The sequence below is a fragment of the Symphalangus syndactylus genome, chromosome 12, assembly GCF_028878055.3.
Source record: "Symphalangus syndactylus isolate Jambi chromosome 12, NHGRI_mSymSyn1-v2.1_pri, whole genome shotgun sequence".
Lineage (NCBI taxonomy): Eukaryota > Metazoa > Chordata > Mammalia > Primates > Hylobatidae > Symphalangus > Symphalangus syndactylus.
In genome coordinates this window covers 97,674,836-97,693,199 of record NC_072441.2, presented here as the reverse complement: position 1 = coordinate 97,693,199, position 18,364 = coordinate 97,674,836, and the positions used below count along the sequence as shown (strand labels likewise).

General features: G+C 40.3%; 1 protein-coding gene across 1 annotated transcript in view; it reads left to right on the top strand.

Annotated features, from left to right (window-relative positions):
• The window catches only part of SELP (selectin P), a 40,258-nt gene that overhangs the window by 3,748 nt on the left and 18,146 nt on the right, over nt 1-18,364 (top strand). The window contains exons 2-9 of the mRNA XM_063628179.1: nt 6,417-6,507; nt 8,215-8,601; nt 11,446-11,553; nt 12,027-12,212; nt 12,736-12,921; nt 13,466-13,651; nt 15,431-15,616; nt 17,991-18,176. Coding sequence (XP_063484249.1) covers nt 6,417-6,507; nt 8,215-8,601; nt 11,446-11,553; nt 12,027-12,212; nt 12,736-12,921; nt 13,466-13,651; nt 15,431-15,616; nt 17,991-18,176 — 1,516 coding nt within the window. The remainder of the gene's footprint in view (nt 1-6,416; nt 6,508-8,214; nt 8,602-11,445; nt 11,554-12,026; nt 12,213-12,735; nt 12,922-13,465; nt 13,652-15,430; nt 15,617-17,990; nt 18,177-18,364) is intronic.

Sequence of the window (18,364 nt, the reverse complement as noted above, 5' to 3'; positions counted from 1 at the left end):
TGAACTTCTGACTTCAAGTGATCTGCCTGCCTTGGCCTCACAAAGTGTTGGGATTACAGGTGTGAGCCACCATGCCCAGCCTCCCTTGGCTTATCATTGCACTTAGAATAAAATCTCATCCCCTTGTTTTGGATCCCAAAGCCCAATGTGATCTCTCACTGCCCCCATCTCATATTTTTCTCTCCATTGCTCATTCTGTTCTGGCCACACTAATGTCTTCATGTTCTTTGAACACACTGCGGTTTGCTTCCACCTTAAGGCCTTTGAAATAGCTTTTTCTTCTTCCTTTAATGCTCTTCTTCCTGCTTCTCATTGGCTGGTTTCTTGTGGTCATTCTTCTCTCCACTTAAACATTGTCTCATTAAAGAGGTCTTCCCTGATGTTCCTGACCAACATAGTGACACAGTCATTCTATCACATAAGTTTCATTTCCTACCTAGCACTTATGGCTATATTCTGTTAATATTTTTCATGTTTACTTGTTTAGTACTGTTGTGTAGTTATTAGTATTTGTTTCATTGTCTTCTGTACCAATAGAATGTGCATTCTATGAGGACTGGAATTATGTCTGTTTTCACCATTTTATTTGTTCACTTAGCTATTATCACTACTGTAAAAGTGATGCATTCAGTTATAATTATTATGTATTTTTTCCAACATTTTCCTATTTAGCATATTTTTATCTTACTTTCAGTCATTCCTCTGCCATTATTCATTCATATATTTATCCATAAAATGTTTATTAAGTATTGAGTATGTGCCCTACCATGGCTGGGGATTCAGACCTGAGTAAGTAAGTAATAGTCCTTGCCCTTGAGAAGCCTCTGTCAGTAGCTTCCTCAGCTGTATGCTCACATGTTTGTTGTGCATTTAGATTGTGGACCTCCTGCTCAAGAGAATATTCAGAAACGGAGATGCTGATTAGAGGACATTGGAAACAGATGACCATAAGGAGGTCATCTTTACTTCCCAGTAAAGCAGAAGAATGAGAAGAGAATAGGGCCATGGAGGTGGGAACCTAGAGAAACCCTTACCTCTGCAAGGGAAGGCAGAGGATTGAGGTAGATTCAGAAGAAGACCCAGAAAACTTTCTCAAACGTTAGAGCAGAAGAACAACAGAAGAGCTAAGGGAAGCATTTTAGGCAAAAGGAAGTAGTGGTATTTACTGTTACAGAAAGGTCAAGGAAGATAAGGGTGGAAAGTCTTCATCTGGTTTGGTAATGAGGATGTGCAGCAATGAAGTTTGCAGGGACACTCTGGTAGGATAGTGGGGCAGTGGGGGAGAGTAAGGGGGAGGCAAGGAAGTTAAGAAAGTTTAGTTATAAGAGGAAGGAGATAAATCAGGCAGATGTGGGCAGGAGGACAAAGGGTCAAGGGAGGGACATTGTTTGATTCCACCTTTTTAAAAGCTGTGGTCTACAATGTAGACAAAGAGAACAGGATCTCCTTTCTGTGGCACTATTTTTGCCAACTTTGTAAGCCACCTGGAACGTGGCAAGCCATGGGACACCTACTAGCCTCTGGTACCTCCTTCTGTGAAAAGTTAGTTCAAGGCATTTGCTTCTTCCACTTTCTCTCTGCTTTTATCTTCACCCTGCAATCATTATTAGTTTTTTTGTTTGTTTGTTTGTTTGTTTTGTTTTTTTGAGAAACAGTCTCACTCTTTTGCCAAGGCTGGAGTGTCTTGGCTCACTGCCACCTCTGCCTTCAAGCGATTCTCCTGCCTCAGCCTCCCAAGTAGCTGGGACTACAGACATGCGCCACTATGCCTGGCTAATTTTTGTATTTTTAGTAGAGATGAGGTTTTACCACGTTGCCAGGCTGTTCTCGAACTTCTGACCTCAAGTGATCTGCCCACCTCGGCCTCCCAAAGTGCTAGGATTAGAGGCATGAGCCACTGCACCGGCCTAGTTCTTTATTAAAGTAAAATTAAAGATAATCATGGTGCTTAATGAAGGCTTGCACAGGCACAGGATGTTATTATAATGACCCAGTCTCCGACTCCTTTCCAGCAACTTCCAGTTGAACCAGGCTTCCAGAGAACAGTAAAGACTAGCAGAGCATGTGGATGCTTCTAGAGAGGAATTTCCTCTTGTTTTAGTATTTAACTTGCTTAGTAACACAGGACAGAGCAGCATCCTGAAGACTACAATGCAGAGTAGGAGCAGGTGTGAGAAGGCCTGCCCACCCCAAGCAGATTTCAGAGGAAAATTGTTACTCAGAGAAGATTTTTAAACATCATCCGTTCTCCATACCTCCACACAAAATCCTTATCAGTTGCCTTACAGTTAACACAGAGTCTTGAACTTGGGCCCCATTAAACATGGACAGACTTAGTAGGTCATGAACCATCTGAGATTCTCTAAACTACTGCAAGTATGCATTTGTTTTGAAGAAGTCTGACCATGGTTTTCATCCAATTTTCAAAATTCATAAGCCCTGGAAGAATAAGAATTACTGTGTTAACCCTATGCACATTCAGGTGAGCAAGCTTGGGCACATAATTTACACTCATTGAGTCTCAGTGGTAGGGAGTGGTGGCTGCCCCATCTTAGGTGTTCAAGGTCTGAAAGACCTACTGCAGAACAGCAGATAAATGCTAAGTTGGCTTGGAAGTGACCTTTATGGTCTCCCACAGCTCTGAAATAACCTGTAAGAGGTGAATCTTGGTATTTGCTGATGCATAGAAACAGAAAAGTATGTCAGATTAAATCAGGGGATGCACACTGACTTGCATTTTCCTTTCTTAGATGTTGTGCCTTCATCAAAAGCACTGTACCAGTCCTCTAAAACCTTAAAATGTTTAAAACAAGTTCTCTCACTCTCTCTCACTTTCTGTTTTGTCTCGTGTGGTAGAGAATTTACTGACGGAATTTTGCTTAACAAAATGTTTAAACAAACAAACAGGTTAAAAAGGGAAACATCTCTTTTTGGAAATTTTATTTAAACCAAATCTTATTTAAAAGTTTAAACAAACAAGTCAAAACAGGAAACAGTGAGTAGAGTTGACCACTGTGATGGGAGACTGGGAGCCTCACCAACTCCTTCGCCCCACACACTCTTGTGAGCTGGCCCCAAAGCCAGGGAAATCCCTAGAAATACTCTGCTCAGGGAGAAAACCACTTCCACAGGAAGAGTACCGCTAAACTTAAAATCATTGCACTCCTCCTAGAATCTGTCTGAGGAGAGCAGAGCCCAGGTTCAAAGGCAAGCACTTGGGTCCCCTTCATGAAGGCTGCAGAGCTGTGCTCTTCAGCAGCAATGTTTTTGCTCCTACACCTCCCAAAATATCCTGGGACACTATGTTACCTCTTACACCTTTCTAAGTGGAAAGCTACAATTTTTTATCCCAAATTTTAAAAGCAAAAGAAGATTGGATTTTCCAATGTATTACAAAAATTAGACTTTAAAAATAAAATTGTTACATAATTTCTTAAAGTTTATCCAATGGAATAAAGTACTAGCATGATCTGCAATCCTCATCACTTAAAAGACCACAAGCAGGCTATTAATAGTAAGAAATTTTATATTACTCATTTTTCTGTCCTTGAATACTTATTTCTATCCCACTTCTACAGAATTTAGCCTAAGATAACACATTTTAAGCTTAAAGTATTTTCTTGATTATTACACTTCTTTGCAAAATAAAAATATAATATAAAATTTCAATTTTCTACAACCATAAGTCTCTATGTGTTAAAATGTTTTTCTTTTCTATTGAGTTAGCATGACAACTACTTTCAGTACACAATTAAATAAACTAAAGTAAATATACTACAAGTTTTGACAAGTAACTTAAACCTTTATATTTAAATTGCTATTGAAGATTCATCTCCAAGACAGGAGGAGCTTTCCCCCATTTGTTCATATGTCCTTGAATGAATATTACTTATCAACAAAATTAGACAAGTTTGGCATCACTATTATTCCCATACTTCATTTTCAAGGATTTAAACATTGAGAAACTTCATTCATATGAATAAGTAAATGGAATTAGAAGTTTTATTATAGCAATGTCTCAATTCCTTGAAGTCCTTCCAAGTTATATGCCCCAAATTATATAGTGATTTACTATCAAAATGTAGTCAAAGTTGACAACTTAATCAGGTGCTCCCTCAAAGCTGATGAAAGGAAATAAATGGAAATCACTGGACTTGAAAAAGGATTTGCTGCAATATCATTTAAAATATTCAAATTCTTAATACCTATACCAATATTTTGAATCATCTCTGGCATACGAATGTATTTATATCTAAGGGCAAAGCTCTAGAATAAATAAGAAATTAGTAAGAGGTATAATTTTTCTCTTATAAAGCGTGAAAAAGGTTTATTTTAGGCAGATTGTTTTTAAGAAAGTATATATGTGAAAGTTGAGAATCTGAATATACATTTAATTCACACTCTCTTTGCTTGTGAACCCCTTGGGAAGTCAGCCTTATCCTGGTTTGAAGATTTCCGCTTCAGCATTTGGAATGGTGCGTTTCGAAATGTGGTAGTAAGAACAGCTTGTGACATAACACAATGCAGAGAAAGCAGTGGGGTTAGGTTCGCACCAAGGGATTATCGATCACTCTACATTTTGTGCAAATAAACAGCCATAAATCACAACGTTATGATACTCTCAGTGTTTAATCATAGGTCCTGCAGAGATCAGCAGCTTATAAGAACACAAAATATGCCTACTTACCAAAGTCAAGATTCAGAAGCTCCCAGATGAAAAGTTCTAGGCTTATGAGATAACTCCACTCTCTGAGACACATTAACTGAGTTGAGTTCTCCCTGGTATCTGGTCAGGCTGTAGTCAAAAGTGCATGAACACATGCACACACACAACCCCACACTGTCCCATACACCCTACATCATCCATCACTGGGCATGACACATACACAACTCCACACTGACCCATGCACCCTACATCATCCATCACTGGGCGTGACACACGAACACACATATAACCCCGCAGCGAATTGTTACAGACCAAATTGTGGTCTGTGGCAATTTGGGATTTATTTACAGGAAAGGTTTTAGGAAGCAGTCTGGCTGGGATAGTGACAAAACTGCAAATGCATAGCAAATGCACTGTTTTTATGTTGATAGTAATGTTGGAGTGGCTTTGGAGGGGAACTGATGTAGCAGCTAGGTTTGGTCATGTCGCACGCTCCATCATCCACAACAGCAATGCAGCATGGGATTTAGAAGCCTGGAGGTTAATGAAGGTAAAAAAAAAAAAAAAAAAAAAAAAAAAAAAAAAAGGTACAGTGGAAAGAGCTCTTTCTTGTTTCAAAGTCAGGCTCGCTACTATCATTCTGAATGTGTTATTTAGATGCTCCAAACTTCAGTATTTTCATGTGCAACATGAGGAAGTCAGACAAGATAAGCGTCACTAGAACTTAGATGCCCAAAAACATATATATATATATATTTTTTGAGATGGAGTCTCGCACTGTCACCCAGGGTGGAGTGCAGTGATGTGATCTCCACTCACTGCAACCTCTGCCTCCCGGGTTCAAGCAATTCTCCTGCCTTGACCTCCCGAGTAGCTGGGATTACAGGCACCTGCCACCACACCTGTCTAATTTTTTTAAATGTACTTTTAGTAAAGACAGGGTTTCACTATGTTGGCCAGGCTGGTCTTGAACTCCTGACCTCATGATTCACCCACCTCAGCCTCCCAAAGTGCTGGGATTACAGGCACGAGCCACTGCACCTGGCCCCATAAAAACATTTTAAAAACATTCATAGATTTGATGAAATCCCAACAGAAGAGAGTTCACGAGAAATAATAGTTGCTATAGATCCAAGGGGAATAAGTTTACTGCATATATTAAGAAATATTAAATATATACATACATATGTATATTAAACATTGAATAGTATTGTAGATGTGTACAGAAATGAAAAAGCAAGAAGATAAAACAAAGATCAATAATACAAAATAGATGGCATAGCACAACACAATTAGTTGATGCTCTGCACCTCAAAGTATAGGTTAGACGTTATTTGTATGGGTCAGGAAGTTTTCATGTGACTTTCTATTATTCTTGGGTATGACATAGCACTTCTTAAAAAGATTGTTTTGTAATAATAATGACAGCCATATTAGTGTGTTTAGCTTTCTTCCATACACATTAAAAATGTATCTTAAAATAAAAATATTGGTGGCACAAACTACTCAATAAATATTTGTTGAATGAATGAAGAAATGAACTCTGTCCCCAGCCTTGCTACAGTGTCCATCCAGGGTAGAACTTAGAAGCAGGGCAATGAGAAGCAAGAATGAAGCAGAGGGCTTGAACCACTCTTCCAATGGAAATTGGCACAATTATATTTCAACATAATGATTGTTAACTGGAATTATTTTTGGCCATGTTGATGGTGTATGGATACTAAAAGAAAGTTTTCTCTTCTTGTTTCAGGCCAGCTGCCAAAAAGTCATCTTGTACCAGAGATTCCAGAGAGTGGTCTTTGGAATTTCCCAACTCCTTTGCTTCAGTGCCCTGATCTCTGGTAAACTTTATGCTAACTTTTCACTTAGCCCTAAGTAATTAGGGTAGAGCCCAGAGCTATGTGTGAGAACTTTAAGGATTGTAGCCAGTTGGTTTGAGGCATGGGAAAACTGTCCAAGTCCAGATTGCTGGAAGACAAATGTACCCAACACCATCATATTGGTAGAAAGGGCATAGGAAAGAACTTAAAATGATATATCCAGGACCAATTTATCCATTAGGCACAGCAGACACAGACCCACAAAATTTTTAGAGACCCACACACATGTCTGAATTTCTTTTATAATTATTTTCTTTGAAGTCAAAGAAAATGTTTCAGTGTATAGTGATATATTCATCTTTGTACCAGTGCAGTTGCAAAATAGAATTTTTAATATGTTAGCCTGGAGGAAGAAGCCCACACAGGCAAAGTTGCCTAAAGTCTATGAAAGTCATAATGCAGCCCTGGCTATATCAGAATAAAGTCTTTAAGGCAAAACAATGCCCTGGAAATGCCAGCAAGGGAGGTACAAGCATGACTAACCCTCCTGCAGGCAGCAGAGGAGAGGGCTGGACAGAAACAAGCCTTTAAATAAACAGGAAAGAAACCCATTTCCAGGCCTGATTGCTTGCTTTGTACACCTCTTCATATGGGAATTGGCCTCTCCTGCCCCGGGTGGACTCCCACAGGCTATGATAACAGTACTGTAGTACCTTTATACTTTTGAAAGGCACATTCTTTATTTCATTTGGTATCAAAAACACTTGTGAAAAGGGGCTGTTCTGAGCCCTGTCTTAATAAGGGAGTATGCAGACACGGAAGAAGTAGAGTAGTTACTGAAAGAGAAACAGCCAAGAAGAATGGAATGACTGTAAGATTGCAGATCAGGGTATCTGATTTCCCACCCGGGCTCTGCCACAAACCTACTGTGTTTCACTCATTCAACAAGTATTCATTGAAGGCCTCTTAAGTGCTAAACTCTAGGCTCAGTGCTAAGGATCCAAAGCTAAAAAGAAAACATAGTCGGAGATTTACAACCTGGCAGATGTAGACTGTATCATAGAAACAGACATTTCCATACATGGTAATGAGCACAATGGAGGCAGGGATGAGGTGCTGTGGGAGCCTGGAGGAAGGAACACAGAGTCCCCCTGGGAAAGCCATGGAGAATAGGTGGAGTAAAGTTTACCAGACATAAGAAGAGAGGACAGCCAGGACTGTGGGGAGAGCATGTGCAAATTCAAGGAAGTAGGAATTCTGTTTTGCTGAGAAAGTAAATACAGTGGGCAATGAGGCTGGACCAACTGGTAGGCTCCAGGTCACATGTTATTTTCCATGTGAAGAGGTAGAGCCTGCCCTTAAGACATTTTATATGTCATTTAATCTGAGCTTGGGCAAATTACTTATGTCTCCTTCTTTTATAAAAGGACAGGAGTAAATTAGATGACGTCCAGAGTCCCTCCCAACTTTGATATCTTATGATTCCAAAACTTAAACATCAAGGATCCTCAGAAATGACATTTTCCTATTCTGACATCATTCACACTTTCAAGTGAAAGGTGGAAACCACTCTTTTTCCTTCAAACAACTACATTAGACATAAACTGTCGTGTTTTGTGTATTCATGTTCTGGTCGGAAATTCATCTGAGTATGCAGAAGGATACTTGGGATCACGGCCTCCTTTTGGTGAGGGTTACTAACCTGGCACTCACTCTCCTTTACTCTAGAACTAACAAACCAGAAAGAAGTGGCAGCATGGACTTATCATTACAGCACGAAAGCATACTCATGGAATATTTCCCGTAAATATTGCCAGAATCGCTACACAGACTTAGTGGCCATCCAGAATAAAAATGAAATTGATTACCTCAATGAGGTCCTACCCTACTACAGCTCCTACTATTGGATTGGGATCCGAAAGAACAATAAGACATGGACCTGGGTGGGAACCAAAAAGGCTCTCACTAAGGAGGCTGAGAACTGGGCTGATAATGAACCTAACAACAAAAGGAACAACGAGGACTGCGTGGAGATCTACATCAAGAGTCCGTCAGCCCCTGGCAAGTGGAATGATGAGCACTGCTTGAAGAAAAAGCACGCATTGTGTTACACAGGTAGGGCCTTCTCTACTTTGAAACTTTTCTATTAAAAAAAATCCTGCCTTCTCTGGTTGGCCCACATAACCACTGAGTCAACACAAAGATACAAAGGCAGGACATGAAATCAAGGGGTAAATTGTTAGCCAATCAGCATTATTGAGCACCCTGAAGAATATAAGACCAGAATTAGAGAAAACTAGTTGCTTAAAACTAGAGGGAAATTTTAATATCATCCAGCTCACCTGTCTCATCTTATAACTCATGAAAAGGGCACTCAGGAGGTTTTAGTTTCTCAAGGCCGTAGAGCAGGACAGAAGCAAAGTGAGGACCAGAAACCAGTCTCCCAAATTTTAGGTCTAGAGCTTTCGTTCACCCCTGTGTCTTGTATAACAGAGAGTGTAAATTGGAAGGAAATTTAGCCCTACCCCTAGGTGACACAGCTGTAACTAATATCTACTGAATGTCAGTATGCTCTAGGCATTGTGTTATTAGTTTATTTAGTTCATGTGTCATTTGTTCATTTAATATTAGCCACATTTAGTCCTCATGACAACTCCATCAATCAGGTTTTTCTATTACTCTTACTTTGCTGATGAGGGAAAGGCTCAGAGCTATTACGTAATCCGCCCAGGGTTCTAAGCTAGTTGATGGTGGAGCCAGTTTCACACTCATGTTGATTCCAAAGTTGGTGTTTTTTTAGCCATGTAAACTACCACATTCTTTGCTCTACATTTTTATGAGACAACTTGAGAATATAACCAAGGACTGTAAATGCTTTACAGTTTCTCTTCAACAACAACATATCTTTAGATCCATTGAACTTTGGTGGGAGGGTAGTGGTGGGGAGTGGGCAGGAAAGCAAAGAAGTAATTGAAGGTGAAATACTTCGAGTGTATTTTAATTCTCAACTTTACCAGTACCAGAGTAAGCAGACATTCCTGAAAGCTTGGTCTTCCTCTAGTCATGAGCCTAGTGTCAGAGCTGACTCCTTCTTTCTGATGTTGCTTCCCTGTCTAGAGGGGCCAGTCCTGTACTTTGTAGCACATGAACACTGTGCCTAAGGATGGTATGGACTGCCCTGAGCAGGAAGGTTCTAAGTACTCTGAAACTTCTTTGATAAATTATCTGCCATACATATTCTGAATTCTTTAGATTTTAAACACCTCTCCCTCAGAAGCCCTCAACAGTACATATATGGAACAGAATACACAGAATAAAGCAAGCCTTCTACATTGTCCCTCTTCTCCCCAAGCCTCCTAGCTGAGGCAAAACATATCCATGAATGCATTATCATATAATCAGATCTACTTTATAAATAATACATTTATATATAAATAAATTGATTAATGACCATATATTCATGGATCAGGATGGACATTACCAGGATATTAGCTCATCCTACTGCTCTCCCAGTCAGCTCTCTACCCCTTTCTGGGCTATGCCTCCCTAGAATTATCTCTTATCAGATAACCTTGACTGCCACTAGCTGTTTCAATATGCCACTACTTCCCCTTCTCACCTAATCTTCAAAATCCATTTCTGCAAGACAGTCTTCCTCAATAAAGCTTACCAAAAAAATTGCAAGATAGAAAAAAGATAGAAAATTACTGGCATAAATGATGCCATTCCTCTAACCCACAACAGTGGTAGATATCACTAATTAATACAACTTTACCTGAACACAGATGGGTTTTATCTCCACCAACACAGTACTCTAAGCAGCCACTACCATTGATTGTCATTTTGCCATCTAAGATGTAAAGGATGTAGAGAAGCATCAATTATCCATGGGAGATGAGAAATGGATATATTTACTGTAATATGAAATTAAGTTTGATTGTTGGAATAATTCTCCACATGTCAGGAATTATTAGACCTCAGAGCAGGCTATCGAAAAAAGATTTATTCATTGAATCATCATGAATACATCATCTTCTCCCTGGAGATCCAAAGGAATAGACAAATTGCTAACCTATCTATTCAGGAAACCTGAAATGGGATAGAATGCAGAACATTGTCTCGTTTTTCTCCCCTAGAGTTCTGAGATTCTGAGGAAGCTATAATTGGGGAAACATTTGTATGCTCCAAGAACATAGGGCAGGCAGGGGTTGCTACTGTAAGGCATTAAGACATTGGTGGAGTTAAGGTCAGGGAGCAAAGTGAATAGGATGTGGACCAAACCTGTATCCATTTAGCTGCTATTGCCTCCTACATCTTCTCTTTATTTGAACCCTTTCCGGTGTCTCAGTGCAGCTTCACCAAATTCACTGGCTGCCATGGGAACTTCTTCCTATAGAACCTTGCATGGTTTATATAATTTTAGTATCTCAAAATTGAGAGGAAACATAGAGATCATGTAGCACAGCATATCCACATATGACATATGGATATCCTTTTGTAATATACTTCCAAGTGAACCAGCATGTGGACAGGGCTTAAGACAGAGCAAATAACCACCAGAACACAGTTCAGCCACAGAACTTGCCCCCAACTATGACCTCATTAATAAAAACAGTGCTTTCAAAGTATCAATTCTAATACTAATTCTCATCAAGTGCATATACCCTCAAATACTTTCTTGCAGGAAAGAAACCCTGGCCCTTCTCTATTCTGTAACCTGAGTGGCACTGTCTCGGTGAGGAGGACATGGCAGGTCAGCCATAGTTGGCACTATCTTGGCCTGCTGTATTCAGACTCGTGAAACATCACCTCATAAGATTGTTTGTCCTTTACCATGAGTAGGTCTTAAACATCTCATTTGGCTCCTCTGTTTCTCCACTGTAGGATTCTGGGCATAGATTTGAAGCTTTCCTCACATCTGTGACTGTCCATGACTCTGACCTTTCCATATCTATGCAGCCTCCTGCCAGGACATGTCCTGCAGCAAACAAGGAGAGTGCCTCGAGACCATCGGGAACTATACCTGCTCCTGTTACCCTGGATTCTATGGGCCAGAATGTGAATACGGTGAGGCTTCCTTTTTGTTGATATTATTTTGGTTTTATGCTAGGGATGATGCCAAGAAGTAAATAAATCATGTTGAAGGCTCTCCAGTGAGAATAGGATGGTGCCAGCCCCCCTCTATCATCTGTCTCCTCCACTCAGTATCCCTAGACACACAATCTAGGTAAAAACATTATATTCTTGGGAGAAAACATTGACTTATAAATTTCAAAAAAGAAAAAGGAAAGGGAAAGGAAGCAAAACCAACAGAACACTTTCAGGCTGATTTTACTTGTTTGAAGTAAAAACTTGTGAAAGAATGACTATTTCCCAAGATGCAGCCAATACAAAGAGACCAAATAGAGATGGATAGCTTGGGTTAGAAGTTTAGAAAATTAGAGTTAAGAGGGTTACACAAATAGTTACAGCTTTCAGCAAACCTGACATTGCTGTTAATTCTACATGGAAAATAAAAATCACTATTTTGTCTCCTGCAGTGAGAGAGTGTGGAGAACTTGAGCTCCCTCAACACGTGCTCATGAACTGCAGCCACCCACTGGGGAACTTCTCTTTTAACTCGCAGTGCAGTTTCCACTGCACTGACGGGTACCAAGTAAATGGGCCCAGCAAGCTGGAATGCTTGGCTTCTGGAGTCTGGACAAATAAGCCTCCACAGTGTTTAGGTATGTAGACCTTACTCTTTTCATCCTCACTGACACAGAATTTTTGGGAAGAAGAGGACACAATGAGCTTTCTCCATTAAAAAATGTGAGAAATAATGACCACCTATGTTAGATGGAAAATTCTGGTTATCACTGTTAACTGTCAACCAGAGTAACATTAATTTCAATTTTCATGGTATTTTTTTATGGGTAGAGTGACTTAGTTTAATTGTTGATTCGCAGGCAGAAACATTACAAAGGGACCCCTCTTTCCCTTTGTTAATTGTAAAGTAAATAGAGTACAATGATGAGGACTTAGGGGTTAAGTATTATTAATTTTATAATTTTACCTAACTTCTCCACATGAAAAACAAGGGTGTTTGGGTCTTTCCAAACAGCTATTGAAAATACCATTTAACCATTCTAGTGCATCACCCTGCCTGCCACTTTGGGAAGGTGTGACTGCTGCAGAATTTGAAGGCTTCCAAGGTGGTGGACAAAATTTGTCCAAGGACTCACACTATTATTCTGTGGTTGGTTTTAGCTGCCCAGTGCCCACCCCTGAAGATTCCTGAACGAGGAAACATGACCTGCCTTCATTCTGCAAAAGCATTCCAGCATCAGTCTAGCTGCAGCTTCAGTTGTGAAGAGGGATTTGCATTAGTTGGACCGGAAGTGGTGCAATGCACAGCCTCGGGGGTATGGACAGCCACAGCCCCAGTGTGTAAAGGTGAGTTTCAGGTAGTTGGGATGTATAATGTCCATCGCATCCAGTCCTTATTTAGTGCATAGATGAAATTGACCAGCTTATGGAGAAGCTGGCCTGAATTGCCAAAATTTAATTCTCTTCCTACCTGCCATTTAGCTAGATTGGGTTCATCTGAGATGAGAAAGGAAAAAAAATTCCTTTCTTTCCCCAAACTGATAACTGCAGGCAGTTTCAGAATGGCCTCATTCATAATTTCCACATAAGATTAAAAAGAGTGGCCTCTACATCTATAAGTGGACACTGGAAGACCTAGTGAGACAGGTTTATAGAAGTATAGGGAATAGAGGACATTAAGAATACAGCTTGGAGGAATCTTTGTTTTTAGCAGACTCAGTTCACCCTGGGAACTGGTAATCCAAGTCTGGACAAACATCATTAGGGTCTCTTGACCTTTACATCTTGCTAGCTCCACCTCCATTTCAGAGGTGGTTCCACCATTGCTCTCTATCTGTGGCTTTTCTCCTTTCTCAGTATCTTTCTCTTTATCCTTGGTTATTCTCTCCAGCTGTGCAGTGTCAGCACCTGGAAGCCCCCAGCGAAGGAACCATGGACTGTGTTCATCCACTCACTGCTTTTGCCTATGGCTCCAGCTGTAAATTTGAGTGCCAGCCCGGCTACAGAGTGAGGGGTTTGGACATGCTCCGCTGCATTGGCTCTGGACACTGGTCTGCACCCTTGCCAACCTGTGAGGGTAGGATTTTTCGTTAGCAACCTCCATTCTGTCCAAGAAGGAATCATGGCATGGTAGAGAGGCGAAGGGCTCTCAGTGTCGGGGTGATCTCTTCTAAGTTCTTGCACTGGAGCAAGCTCTTCAACCTCCAGGAACCATGGTTTTCTCATCTGTGAAATGGAGCTAAGAATTGCAAGGTGCTTGTGAGGATTAAGTACATAAAAAGTATACAATTAAATAGCATGTATAAAGTACCTAGCATAGAGCTTCTGCTCTGCTGACATATCCGAGGTATAGGACCATGTCCTATACTTGAGAGGGAGTTGGGAGCAGTGGCTAAGGTGGCTAAAGAGAGTGATTCACCACGTAGTCTTTGAGGGTAGCCTTTGACAAAGAAGCAAAGGAAGGAATACTGCATCGAAAAAGTGTGTGATACAATCCCAGGCAATTACATAATTCCACCAAAATGAATTCTCTGCAATTGCCTCACACCCTCAGTTTATACGGCGGACAGTGGTAATGGGAGAATAGGAAATTTGCGATGGATTAGTGAATTCCCAGACCTAGATGACAAGCCCAACCCTGCTACTATCTAGCTATGAGACTTTAGAGAAGTCACTTAACACTTCTGAACCTCACTTTTCTTGCCTAAAATGTAAGCGAGAAGAGAGAAACACTAGAGGATTTTGGTGGTTTTTTGTTTGTTTGTTTGTTTTTTGAGACAGAGTCTCACTCTGTCGCCCAGGCTGAAGTGCAGTGGCACGATCTCAGCTCACTGCAACCTCTGCCTCCCAGGTTCAAGCGATTCTCCTGCCTCAACCTCCCGAGTAGCTAGGATTACAGGCAAATTTTTGTATTTTTAATAGAGACTAGGGTTTCACCATTTTGGCCAGGCTGGTCTCAAACTCCTGACCTCAAGTGATTCACTCCCATCAGCCTCTCAAAGTGCTGGGATTATAGGTGTGAGCTATTGTGCCCAGCTGGATTTTCGGTTCTTAAATGCTCTGATTCTGTAAAAACCAGAGGTCAAAGCCCAGAGCAAAGAGGTAGTCTTTACACTTTGAAAAGTTTCAGGAATAGCCTGGGGATAAAATGCTTTATCAAGGAAGAGCATGAGGAAACCAATCTTTATCAGAACCGAGGTCCCTCAGGGCTTAATTGTGCTCAGGAATTCACTTTGGCTGCACTGGCTTGGCAACTGAAGTCTGATTAGGATGACATCCTGTGTTCTAGAGACAAAGCCCGGTCAGGATCATTTTACAGGACTAGGTAACAGTGTCAACAATAAGCTATGCTAGTCCAGCTTTTTTTTTTTCCTGTAAGTCCAGCATTTTCCTGTATGTACTCTTTTCAGATTCAATTTCACAGATAATGTCAATATTTAATGAGCACTTTCAATGTACAAAACACTCTGCTCAGCTCCAGAATAAAAGTACGCATGACTGAGCCCAACCTCGAGGAGACCATGGTATAATGGGGAAGAATGACAATCATGTATGAATAGCACAAGAACAGAGGCTGTGGGAGCACACTGCAGGGGCTTCTACCCTTAGTTAAGGTGGGAAGGGAGGGCTTCCTAAGGAAAGGGAAGTCTAAGCTGAGACCTGAAGGGCAGGTGAGAGTGAGTCAGGCCAAGAGGGGCATGGGAAGGTGTACCAGGCAGTCTCTCTTTTGGAAAATGGAGATTTTAGGGTTCTGAACACACTGAAAATGTGGACAGGAAAGATATAGCATCCAGGATTTTTTTCTGAGGAAGAACCCTTCCGTTACCCGGCTTTAGAAGGTACCTTTTCCACTTAGCTATTTCGTGTGAGCCGCTGGACAGTCCTGTCCACGGAAGCATGGATTGCTCTCCATCCTTGAGAGCGTTTCAGTATGACACCAACTGTAGCTTCCGCTGTGCTGAAGGTTTCGTGCTGAGAGGAGCTCATATAGTTCGCTGTGATAACTTGGGACAGTGGACAGCGCCAGCCCCAGTCTGTCAAGGTACTGTAACAGTGGTAATGTTTTTCTGTGTATCTCAGCTCCTTAGAGGCATCAGCATTTGAACTGAGTATTGGCATGCCTTTCTTTATCAGATATTCACTGAGAACCTACTATGTGCCATGTCCTTTGTGCTTGGGACCAGGGATGAGATGAAATGGTGAGCGAAGCCATTCTTAGGCACATATTCACTATAGTATAGTCAAGGTGAGGGTTGCACTGATTGACACATATAGGGTGCACTGGAATGAAGAAGATGGGGCTTTGGAGAATAAATCATGCATTGAGGAATAGCATGGGATGGGGAAGGGTAATGGACAAGGTGTTTAGTTCAGTCCTGTCACTTCCTGTCCTTAAGCTAGTGGTTTAGACTCTCTGAGGCTCAGTATCTTCTGTAAAATGGGGCTACTATCATCAGCCTTACCTACCTGCCTCACTAGTAGTTGTGAATTAATGTGTGTAAACGCAACTTTAAAACTCTTATAAGATTTATAGGGAAAATGATGATGATGATATGTTACCTTATAAATCACATGTCTGTGGTCTGATTTGACAAAATGATCCTCTTTCAATGTGTTAGGTTTCTAATCTTTTGCTCTTACACTAAGGCACTCATGGGGGCGGGTGTGGTGGTTCACGAGGATTATTATTTTTTTATGAGGAGTACCTCACACTAAAGTCGTGTTCCAGAAGTGTAATATTGACATTTTGTGTTTTCATTTACTGAGACCTCTGAGCAATCTATGTGACTCCCCTGAGTTCCTAAGTGTACCTTGATTTTAAAATGAGGCAGTGGTTTGAAAGCAGGTCTTGAAGAGATATTTGTGCACCCATGTTCATAGCACTATTAATCACAACAGTTAAAATGTGGAAGCAACCCAAACAACCATCAATGGATGAATGGATAAGTGAAAAGTATTCCACATACTTAAAATGGAATATTATCCAACCTTAAAGTGGAAGTAAATTCTGACCTATGCTACAAACATGAATGAACCTTGAAGACATTATGCTAAGTGAAATAAGCCATTATGAAAGGACAAATACTGTATGATTCCACTCATATGAGGAACTTAGTCAAAGTCATAGAGACAGAAAGTAGAATGGTGGTTGCCAAGGGCTCGGTGGGAGAGGGAAATAGGGAGTTATGGTTTAATGGATATGGAGTTTCAGTTTGAGATGATGAAAAGAGTTTTGGAGATGAATAATGGTGGCGGTGGCACAATAATATGAATGTACTTAATACCACTGAGCTGTACACTTAATATTGGTGACATGGTAAATGGTAAATTAAATTTCATGCTATGTAAATTTCACTATAATAAAAAAATTGAACAGCAAAGCAAAGCAAAACAAAACAAAACAAGAAGGCAATAGAATAGATGGCTGTGCACCATGATGCTGAGACCTAGTCTGAGTTATGGAATGTATCGTACATGTTATCTGGGAGAAAAAGACACAATGAGCTCTTTGACACACTTAAAAGGGATCATAAGGGATTATCCAAGCCATTGTTGTCTCCAGGAAGGTAAATGTCTAATCAAGAAAAGATAGTTGGATATTCTCTTAAGTATCCAGAGATGTGGCCCCACTAACTCCCTTCATAGGCCTTCTGAATGTTTCCCACTCCTGAACTCAGGGTCTGCATGTGATGCAAAGCCTTAATGATATTATTACTATCTATTACGACCACTGCTACTAATATAGCAGCTAATGTTCATTGAGCACTTTCTATGATCTCAGTCTAACTCTATGAGGTAGTTACAATTATTACTACCATTTTAAAGACGAGAAGAGACAACACATAGAATACATGTGCTCACTTCATATATAGTTATTTATTTTACATCTTTGAGATCATGGTGTATATTATAATTTTTATTCTGATTTTTTATTTAAAAAATAAAAAATACATTGAGACCTCTCTCCTATCTTTCCAAGCTAAAATATATTATTTTTAGTGACCTTTAACATTCTTTTCATGGATCCACCATCATTAATTTTCCACCCTCAATTAATGGCATTTGTGTTTGTTTTCAATATTCCGCTCTTACAAATAATGTCTTCACAAAAATCTCTAAATAGATTTTTTGGTATGCATCTTGATTACATATTTAGCATAAATTCTTGGGTCCAAAGGCATGATAACTTAAAAATTATTGATACATGTTGCCAAGATTCTCAACAAAAGTTTAGCATTTCCTAATAAAATCCTTCATGTGCCGTTATAATTAAATGACACTTTTTCTCATCTTCTATGTCAAACAAGCCCAATTCAGGAATCCCTGTTCTTGACACTAGAAAGAGTTAATAGCTCAAAAATCAATGAGTACATGTGTATTACTGTTTCTTTATTCCGTACTTCCTCACCCCTTAGCTTTGCAGTGCCAGGATCTCCCAGTTCCAAATGAGGCCCGGGTGAACTGCTCCCACCCCTTCGGTGCCTTTAGGTACCAATCAGTCTGCAGCTTCACCTGCAATGAAGGCTTGTTCCTGGTGGGAGCAAGTGTGCTACAGTGCTTGGCTACTGGAAACTGGAATTCTGTTCCTCCAGAATGCCAAGGTAAGAGTGTATTCTTTCTAACATCTTGGAAATAAATTGTAGGCAGTATTTTTAAAGGCTGGATTTTAGAGGTGACAACTATGTAAGATCCACCTTGAAATGGACTGGAAAATTAATAAATACTCTCACTCATCCTCTTGTCCTATAACCCAAGGATCCCAAATGCAAATGCCTCCGGGGGATAGGCA